This window comes from Lacerta agilis, chromosome 13 (genome assembly GCF_009819535.1).
Source record: "Lacerta agilis isolate rLacAgi1 chromosome 13, rLacAgi1.pri, whole genome shotgun sequence".
Lineage (NCBI taxonomy): Eukaryota > Metazoa > Chordata > Lepidosauria > Squamata > Lacertidae > Lacerta > Lacerta agilis.
Genome location: NC_046324.1, coordinates 15041684 through 15052251, shown reverse-complemented (window position 1 = coordinate 15052251; position 10568 = coordinate 15041684). Strand labels below are relative to the sequence as shown.

The following is a 10568-nucleotide window of genomic DNA, read 5'->3' as shown; positions in this document are numbered from 1 at the left end:
ACCTCTTTGAAACAAAAGGAAGCATGCTTTTTTGCCCTTCAGGAAAAATGTTTTTATGCATGTGCAAATTCAAAACCAATAGATTAAATTGACTAAAACGCATGCAATGAAATCAATTCAAATGTCTTTATTGGGGTTATAGTGCTATTTTATTCTACTTTTAGAATAAATTTTTTATACTTTTATTCTTTTATTTATACTTTTATTCTATGGCCTCAGCCCAGTATACCTGAAGGAGTGTCTCCACCCCCATCATTCTGCCCGGACACTGAGGTCCAATGCCGAGGGCCTTCTGGTGGTTCCCTCACTGCGAGAAGCAAAGCTACAGGGAACCAGGCGGAGAGCCTTTTCGGTGGTGGCGCCCGCCCTGTGGAACACCCTCCCATCTCATGTCAAAGAGATAAACAACTACGTTACATTCAGAAGACATCTGAAGGCAGCCCTGTTCAGGGAAGTTTTTAATGTGTGATATTTTATGTATTTTTAATCTCTGTTGGAAGCCACCCAGAGTGGCTGGGGAAACCCAGCCAGATGGGCGGGGTACAAATAAATTATTATTATTATTATTATTATTATTATTATTATTATTATTATTATTATTATTATTATTACTTTTTGCCCAATGCCCAGTTCCCTCCTGAACTACAAATATACACTAGCAGCATTGATCTCACCGGACGTTTTATCAAATACTCGTTTCTCACACCAAAATAACAAGAGCTGAGGGAAGCAAATACTTGCTGCAAGAGGAACCAATTCCAGTGGTCTAGAGGGAAAATACAGAACCCAAAACAAACCCAAGCAATCGGGCTGCTCTTGTGAGTTACAGTCCTGCGGGGGCACAGCTCTTGAGTAATCTGCCATGGCCAACGAGACACTTGCCTGGCTTCCAAAACCCACCAGAACTATCAAGAGAGCCATCAGAATAATAATAATAATAATAATAATAATAATAATAATAATAATAATAATAATAATAATAATAATAATATACTATTTGTACCCCGCCCATCTGGCTGGGTTTCCCCAGCCACTCTGGGTGGCTTCCAACAGAGATTAAAAATACATAAAAATATCACACATTAAAAACTTCCCTGAACAGGGCTGCCTTCAGATGTCTTCCATATCACAGATTAAGAACTTCCCTAAACTATTAAAAGCCCAGCATCTATCCCAAGGCTGAACTGGCCAGCCCAAAACCACTCTCTAAAGACTCACCTACATAATAAGCACATTGCAACCTACCGCTCAGATTAAACCACATGTTGTTTCAAGGCCTGGATCTGCACTCCTGCAGCACACATCTAATAATAATAATAATAATAATAATAATAATAATGCCAAAAGTGGCTTCAGTGCACGACAAGGAACAAGTTGTTGTTAATGGCACATGTTGTTTCAAGGCCTGGATGTGCACTCCTAGAGCACAAATCCTCCAATTATTATTATTATTATTATTATTATTATTATTATCATCATTATCATTATTACTGTTTCATTCAATTACACCAATAATCTGATTCAGTATCAGACGGCAATGCAAACATGCACACACGTCTATGCACCAGGCTAAATGAGGTCACACATGTGCACATCCACATGGTTTATGGGGGTCATGGCTGCAGTAGTTGGGCTTAAGACTGCTTCTCAGTGTCAGAGCGCGACGATCCCAGGCAAAATGCAGCAGATCTTCTCCGAGGACTTCCTGCTACAGAGGAGCCAGGGAGCTTTAGCACTGCCACCCTTTAGGAGTGAGACCCCTGTGCCCACAACAGCTGCATAACAAAAGTATTTGACTCGGCCAGCAGAAAGTCACAGGAACCAGAATGTTGACATTCTGCTGCGAGAAGGAAAAACACACCATCGTGAGGTTAAATAAAAGCACAAGAAATGGTGCAATGTTGGTTTTCTGGGATATTTTCAAGCAACACCCTTTCTTCCTTTGCAAATTGAGGACAGCTAATGGTGGAAGGGATGCGGGCGGCACTGTAGTCTAAACCACAGAGCCTAGGGCTCGCTGGTCAAAAGGTCGGCAGTTCGAATCCCCGCGATGGGGTGAGCCCCCGTTGCTCGGTCCCTGCTCCTGCCAACCTAGCAGTTCGAAAGCACGTCAAAGTGCAAGCAGATAAATAGGTACCACTCTGGTGGGAAGGTAAACAGCGTTTCCATGCGCTGCTCTGGTTTCGCCAGAAGCGGCTTAGTCATGCTGGCCATATGACCTCGGCCAATAAAGCGAGATGAGTGCCACAACCCCAGAGTCATCCGCAACTGGACCTAATGGTCAGGGGTCCCTTTACCTTTTAATGGTGGATGGAAATTGCATGAATGAATCCTTCCCCAAAGGGAAGTTTCCCTGCACACAGAAATCTAGTACCTCAGGGAGGAGGATGGACTAGAAGCTCTCCTCTCCCAAACATCATTTTTTAATCAGAGTTGGGTTGTTTAAAAATGCTGGGACGGGGGACATTCAGTTATGTGAAACTGCCCCCCTCACTGCAATCTAAAATAGTATAGTATAGTATAGCCTAGGAACAGACTATAGTACAATCTAGGAATAGCTTTGCCACCTCATCTTCTACCACAACTAGGCCTACAATCAAAAGGAATCTGAATGATCTATCCCCAAATGTTCTCCAATATAGACTACTTGAAAATTGCTGAGGGTCTGAGCGGGCCACTTAATTATCTTTCTGCCTGATGCAACAGTTGTAAATGTGCTGTGCTATGTAAGAAAATAAAAACAGCCTGCTGGATCAGAACAATGGCCCATCTAGTATCATGTAGAGGTTAGACTAGTGCCTGGGAGACAAGGGTTCAAACCCTTGATCCAATCACTGCCTCTCAGCCTGACTTACCTCACAGGGTTGTTTGTCTACTTATTCATTTATTTAAAAAAAATACTGCTGTATCATAAATACACATCACAGCAGTTTACAATATAAAACCATACAGTGGAACTATAAAAAGTTTAAAACAAGCCAAAAGCAAAAGAATTAAAAACTAACATCACAGTACACCACAGTAGGGGATGTACTCTGAATTGCCCACATAGAATAGAATAGAAAAGTTTTCAGTAGGCATTTAAAAGTTGGCACAGAAGGTGCCCGGTTACATTTTATTAAATTGTCAAAAAAATTCACATGTACACGCCAATACATAATAATTTTCTTTTTCGTTTTGCAGACTTCCCACCCCGTTTTCCATGCTGTTTTTTTAAGTTCTCCCCCCTTGCTGCACCCTATCGTCTCACTCGTATAACATAACAATCCTGTAATCTCCCAATTCCTTCCGCTACTCATAGTTCAAACCCTGCTCACAGGCCTGATCTACTCTGATAGCCTGCAGATAAATCCGGTTGTAAATAATGAATGGGGAGTTTTGGGCCCTCAAAGCATTGTCGGAATCCCCAAGTCCCATCAGCTCCAGCTGACGTGGTAGGTGTAGCTCAACAACAACTTCTGCAGAATCACAAAATCTCGCCCATCTGTGTTTCAGATAGAGGTTCTTCTCCAGCTATGTGGCCCAACCTGGTGACCTTCAGGTGATGCTGGACTGCAGCTCCCATCATCTTTGGCCAGCATAACCAATAGTGAAGGAGTTGTAAGTCCAGAGATGTGAAGAGTCCTGGTCAGGAAGGCTGCCATACATACAGTACTTCACTTATATCTCCAAAGCAGGCATAGGCAAACTCCAGCCCTCCAGATGTTTGGGACTACAATTCCCATCATCCTTAGCTAACAGGACCAGTGGTCAGGGATGATGGGAATTGTAGTCCCAAACATCTGGAGGTCCGGAGTTTGCCTACGCCTGCTCCAAAGGCTGGCATCACTGGGGCTGTCAATGCTGACCGCCTGTTCGAAGGAGATATGGAACTTCTGCCAGCTCCCTCTACTGCTAAATAGGCAATTGGCAGGATCAGGGCTAACAAAGCTGACCTTGAAAGATCAGGCTGCACTTGTGATTTTCTTCTGATCCAGCTGCGCTGACCATGAGTAACACACCAGCGCATGCAAGTGTGATACCTGGATTGCAACAAAAAAAAGTACACACTGAGGGTTTTTTATGATACAGGTACATTTCATATAGTACATACAACAGGTCTTTGGGATCAAAGCAGACTTAACTGCAGCGAACTCAAGATGCAAACTTAAAAAAAAAAAAAAACTTTATCAAAACCCAGGAAAGGGGGAACAGGAATCCTAGCTACTCTGGGACACTTCCCCCAAAGCCGAAAACTCATTTCATTAAGCCCCAAAAGCTACTCTTAAAATTAATGTCAATTGATGAAAATCTGCACACCTTGTAACCTACCATCCCCTGTTGTGACCCTCCAGGCAAAAACTCAGCCCACCAGTCATACATTGTGCTTTGCCATGGGCTTGGCAACCCCTCTGTTTTCAGCCTGATGGGTCAAATGATGTCACAAGCGGCGTCAGGCCTGCAGTCTGCACACACAGAAAGAATGGAAGTTAATATGGGAAGCAATTGGGGTAACTTCACACAACAGTTACAGGTAGGTAGCCGTGTTGGTCTGCCATAGTCACAACAAAATAAAATAAAAAATTCCTTCCAGTAGCACCTTAGAGACCAACTAAGTTTGTTCTTAGTTATCTGAAGGTATCTGAAGAAGTGTGCATGCACACGAAAGCTCATACCAAGAACAAACTTAGTTGGTCTCTAAGGTGCTACTGGAAGGAATTTTTTTATTTTATTTTGTTTTCACGCAACAGGATACATTTATTTGCAAGGTTAGGATACACTTATTTGCAAGGTTGCAAATGCAAGTTTGTTGCATTCTAAGGACCACACTGAAAGCTTCTTCTGAGAGAAACACTTCGTTTTAGAAAAAGAAAACCAAAGGGGACTTGTCTAGAGAGTGAGGATTCACTGAGGCTCCTTGCCAAACTTAAGACTTGGTGGCAAGCTCAGGTTTGCCCCCAGGCAATGTGTGGAAAATCCCTGATAAAGAGTTTCTGAAGCAGTAACATCAGATCAGAGAAACAAAATAGAAAATTCTTTCCAGTAGCACCTTAGAGACCAACTGAGTTTGTTCTTGGTATGAGCAAACGAAAGCTCATACCAAGAACAAACTCAGTTGGTCTCTAAGGTGCTACTGGAAAGAATTTTCTATTTTGTTTCAACTATTGCAGACCAACACGGCTACCCACCTGTAATCAGATCAGAGAGACACTGCATTCTCCCCATCATAAAAGAACGCAATAAAACGACCACCAAAATCTAACCACAACACCAGATGCTTTTCTGTAATATTTTATTTATATAGAAATACTTAAAAAAACATGAAGTAGCACCATTACTTAAGTTTTACCTTTATTATGTAGAACTTTAAATGTCAGAAAAATAAAACTCTTGATACAATTTCAAATCTTGTCTCAGCAAATATAATATTAGTATCTGACCATGAGGTTAAAGGCCCTTTATCATAAAATAAAATATACTTTGTTTTTAAACTTTGCTCAGTAAAGTACATTTAAGATCAAGTAACATCACCTACATATACATAAACAAGTGGTAAACAAATGTATTAAAATAGAAATACTAAACTATAGTGGTGCAACAGAATTTTTTTGTAATTTCCACTGAATTCTATTTATACAAATGTTAGAAAGCATCAACAGTTCCTTTTGACTTATGCTTAAACGCTTCCATTTTTTGTAATAATATAGAATAAAATATGCTTTATATCACTGAATAGAAAATATGCTGGGTGAAGCAGATTTAAAAGATTTCTTTTTTTTCCTGAACCTATAAAAAATCTCCATCCCAACAGAATACTGTTCAAAGTATTACACATTTTATGGTTTTGCAATTCCATTCACAATTGTGTGATAGTAAAATAATACAGTGTTCTTTGCCATAAGGCCATACCAAAAAATAAAAAAGATTTAACCCAGCTACAAAAAAGTTCACTGAACTTAAATTAAAATACTTGTAAACATCTTTGCAATATGAAATATAATTTTTCAAGTCAAAAAAGAATAAAATACTTCAATCTGTATTAATGCAATTTATCTTTAAAACCTTTAAACGTTTTAATATATATAAGAGATATGTTACAGTTTCCTTTTTTTCTTCTTTTTTCTTTGATAAAGCTGCAGTATCATAAGTTCATTATTATTATTATTATTATCATTATTATTATTAAAAATTCACAGGAAAAAATCTTGCCCTTTCGAGAACATTCAAGAAAAGTTATCCATCCATAGATTTATTTCTCAATAAGCAATCTACCAACTACCAGCACATTATACTAACTGTTCACACGCCATCATAATCCATATGCATTTCCTATTTTAATTTGGGGGGGAGAGAGAAAAAGAGAGGAGAGGAGAGAGAAGAGAAAGGGAGAGAGAGATCATTTGATCTGGAAGCTTGGCCTTAAGAGAAAGTGTAAAAACTAGTCTATTACTAGAATGTCGTTCCTTAATATTTATAGCATGCACCAGATGTCACAAACATCCCCCTTAAACCCATTCCTAAGCTACGGCACACTCAAGAATGCAAGGAAACAAAAACAGAAGTTATTTTTTCAAAAACCAAGATGGTCACCATCCTGCAAAACGTCAGGTTCCCTGCCCCCACCCCACCCCGTTATTATTTATATTATTTTTTGGGATGTGCGGATACTGCAGCTTTAAAAGCTCGACACAGATATTATATATATTTATATGCATGTATATAGGCAAGTAGAAGACCTTTTGAAGAAGAGGAGGTTGCTTGTCTGTGTGTGTCAGGGGAGAGAGAAAGAGGGAGCATAGGAGCCAACTCCTAGAGGTCGAGGTCCCTTTGCCCCCCCCAGAAAGTATTTTAGGGAGCTGGGCCCCCCCAAAAAAAGTTTGTGGGCATTCAAAATGGGGTGCATCACAGGAGCCAACTCCGAGGGGTCTTCGCCCCCCCATAAAATAACTGAGGGGGCAGGGCCCCCTAAAGTTGGGCATTGCCCTTCAAATGGGGTGCATACACCGCGTCATGTGATCGATGACGTGGGGTGAGGCTTGCCTGGGGCCCCCAATATTTCATTCAAGTTGGCACCCCATGCCTTGCGATCCATTATGCAGGGTGGAGCTGACCTAGCACACACATACACCCATTTTTTTTTTTAATTCAAGTTGGCACCCATGAGAGGGAGAAAGGGAGCGCGGGTTGGGGACCCTTAGGAAAAGATCCGGATGGCCTGAGTGACGGCGCTGTGGCACACGGGGCACTGGGGCTCCGTCTTCTCGCAGATGCGGTTGGCACACTCCATGCAGAAGAGGTTGTGGCCGCAGGGCACCAGCGCCGCGATCACCTCGCTCTCGAAACACACCGAGCAGTCGCGGCTGCCTTTCCTCCGCAGGCCCGACGACGAGCAGGAAGAGCTGGAAGAGGAGCTGGACGACGAGGAGGAGGACGCCGACGAATCGGACGGCAGGCCCGGCAAGTGGCAGCCCAGCCCGTTGGCGTACAGGGGGTAGGAGCAGGGCGACGACGACGACGGGGCGGACGGGGAGGAAGCGGCGGCGGCCGCGGCGGCGGCAGCAGCGGCGGCCACGGCGGCGGCAATGAGGCGGCCTCCCGGATCGCTGCGCACCCGGCGCGCCAGCGGGTGCTGCTCGAGCGCCACGCCTCCCGCCCCGACGTGCAGAGGCGGGGAAAGGCGAGTGGGGGGAGGAGGAGGAGGAGGCGGCCCAGCGCCCCGCCTCTGCCCTCCGCTGCTCACCAGCAAGGCCAGGTTGGCGTTCGCCGGAGGCGCGCCGCCGCCACCACCGGCGGGAAACGCGACGGCTCCGGGCGACGAGGGTCCGCGCTCGAACTGCGACCAGAGCAGCGGCGCGCCGGGCGGAGGCGCCGGCGCCAAGTCGAAGCCGGGCGGGGAATCGAAGGGCGGCAGCTCGGAGGCGCAGCAGTCGGGCGACGAGAGCACCTCGCCGCCGCCATAGACGCCGTAGCCGTTGTTGTTGTTGTTTCCGTTGTGGTGCGGGAAGCTGAGCGACGGGCTGGGCGGGCTGTAGTCGGCCAAGCGGGCGCTGCTGCTGCCGCCGCCGCCGCCATTGCCGAAGTACGAGTCGGTGGAAGCGCTGCCCAGCGAGCTGGAGCTGTCGTTGCGGTAGCTGCAGAAGGGCTTGCGGCCCGGCGTCGGGGTGATGCTGGAAGAGGAGGGCGGCGGAGGGGGCGGAGGAGGAGGAGGGGGCGGCGGCGGAGGGGGCGGCGTGGGCTTGCTCCAGAGGCTCCCGGCGCCGCCCAGCTCGAAGCCCACGTCGGTGCCGTTGGCGTGGAAGTCGTTGTCGTCGGTGAGCTCGATGATGCCGCCCGTGCGCATGGCGATGTGCGCCTCGATCTCCTCCCGCGCGCGGTCCACGTTCTCCGGCATGCCCGTCACCTCGAAGACGGGCTCTTTGTCGCGGCTGGGCGTCACTATGTAGGTGTGCGTTTGTTGCTGGATGCGCTTGATCGTGGCCCCCTTGGGCCCCACCACGAGGCCCACCACCCGGTAAGGCACCCGCACTTGGATGGTGGTTTGGCCCGGCAGGTTGGGCGGGCTGGGCACCGTGCCGTTGAGCACGGTGTTTTTGTTCCGGGAGGCGCGGATCATGGAGAAGTGTTCCGCCGCCGAAATGATCTCCCTCCGGGCCATGGCCACATCTTCCTTCCTGCCCGTGACAACGAAGAGCGGCTCCTCCCCGCGGACCGGGGTCTTGATGTAGGTGTTGGTTTTGGCCCGCAACGCTTTGATTTTACAACCTGAGTTAAGGCAGGGGGAGGGGGAGGGAAGGGGAGGGGAGGGAGGAAAAGGAGAAAGGAAACACGGTTACATCTACTCCAGCTTTTCGGGGTGCAACAACTGAACCGAGGGCCAACCTGCCTCTCGGTTCAACATTTCATCCACGTCGAGTTCCATTTGCAAGTCATCACAACCATGCCAGCTCTTGACACAGGAACACACCCATCTCCGCACCTCGAACCAACCAATATTCCCATTGGCCAAAACAAACAAACAAACAAACAAAAAACCCAAAACGTTATTTGCCAAGGATCTCGGTAGGACGGAGATAATAAGTTGAAGGGGGGTGGGGCGGCAGAGAGACAACAATACCAAAACACCTCCCCACACACAACGCAACCACGCTATGAGACGCGAAGTGAGTGGCCACATTTCATCCATCGCAAGCGGGCAACCCAAATATGCAACGCCCCCCTTATAAATTAATTAATTAATTAATAAAATTAATAAATCCGCACATTCCAGGGGAGGGGGAGGGAACCTGGGGAAGGGGGTTGGGCGGGATGGAAGCATGCCCGACGGGAATAACATACACAGACACACCGAGAAATACAAAAAAGGTACCAGCAGCAACAGCAGCCCTCTTGAAGACAGCCGCTTCGTAATGCAGATGCTCTGAACCTAACCCCCCCCCATTGTTCGCCTCCTTGGCTGGTAAGGAAACACCTATCGATTCCTAACTAATGACAAATAAAGGCGCGCGCACTGACCAGCATCCGCTTGCATTTTTGCACACACAGAATCAAATAAAATCAAAAGGGTTTTTTTTTTAGGGCATAAAAGGGGAAGGGGTTGTGCTGCGAGATGAGGCGCAAACATCTGGATGCGAAAGGCGTCCTCCACCTCTGCTCTGCTTCACTTTCTTTGTCTAGAGTGGAAGTGGCGGTGGGGGGGGGGAAGGGAGGGAGGGAGGGCGAGAAGGGTGTTGAGAAGAGGCGGCCAGGTTAGCCCTCATCATAACCCTGCAATTTGGATTCGAGGGGGCGAGCCGTGTTGGCATCTTTGAGGCAAAAGGCATCCACAGAAACCCAACGAGGAGACAGCAGCTAGAGGGGGGGGGGGAGGCAAAAAACCTCCCCTCGATTCCCACCACACATCTCACACACATCCCACACACACAAAGACGAGCGAGCCAAGCCCCCACCTTGCCTGCCCACGATCTCGGCGACATGCTCCGAGCTGGGCACCGGGACGCATTCGGTCATGTTCACGCTCTTCTTGCGCGGCTCGTTGTCGTAAAGGGAGCCCGTCTCGTCGTTGTCCAAGCCCAGCAGGGAGAGCTGATCCAAAGCGATCTGAAGGGCTCTTTGGTCATCCAGGGTCTCCCCGCCTCCTCCTCCTCCACCACCGCCTCCTCCGCTCCCATTCCTCTCCATGTCGGCAAACAAGGAGCTGGGCATAGTCCCGGGTGGATGTGGGGGGATCGCGCCCTCCGCTTCCTTTCCCTCCTGCACTCTCGGATCAGGAGTGGGGGGCGGGGGTGGGGAGGGAGGGAGGGAAGCAGGGAAGGGAAGCAGCACCAACACACACACCAGGAGAAGGGGGGAGGTGGAAAGCAGACACAAAGGAAACAGCGAAGGCAGATGGCCAGCAAACGGCAGACGAGGAAGCGGTTGGAGAACCCCGGGAAGCAGATCCTGGATGCTGGCTCAGAACAAAACAAAACGGGCAAAAATGCTAAGATTGTAATTTCCTTGCGCGCCGCTTTAAAAAAAGAAGAAGCCCCCCCCCCCAGTGCAATCCGGTTTATAAGATGCTTTCCAAGAAAAGGAGAAAAAATACCCCA

At 47.4% G+C, this 10568-nt stretch overlaps 1 protein-coding gene across 1 annotated transcript; it reads right to left on the bottom strand.

The window, feature by feature from the left end:
• Nucleotides 1–7124: 7124 nt before the first annotated feature.
• Nucleotides 7125–10291, bottom strand: MEX3B (mex-3 RNA binding family member B). The gene is made up of 3 exons (XM_033167050.1): nt 9927–10291; nt 7561–8742; nt 7125–7476 (listed from the first exon to the last, which is right to left on the bottom strand). The coding sequence occupies exons 1-3, from the start codon at nt 10180–10182 to the stop codon at nt 7175–7177; spliced, it is 1740 nt and encodes a 579-aa protein (XP_033022941.1). The 5' UTR covers nt 10183–10291; the 3' UTR covers nt 7125–7174.
• Between the last annotated feature and the right edge of the window lie 277 nt (nt 10292–10568).

Coding starts and splice junctions, on each gene's coding strand:
- MEX3B (XM_033167050.1), bottom strand. CDS start 10,182: ATGCCCAGCTCCTTGTTTGCCGACATGGAGAGGAATGGGAGCGGAGGA. Junction 8,743..9,926: donor CGAGATCGTGGGCAGGCAAG/GTGGGGGCTTGG, acceptor GCCTTAACTCAG/GTTGTAAAATCAAAGCGTTG. Junction 7,477..7,560: donor TCCGGGAGGCCGCCTCATTG/CCGCCGCCGTGG, acceptor CGTCGCCCTGCT/CCTACCCCCTGTACGCCAAC.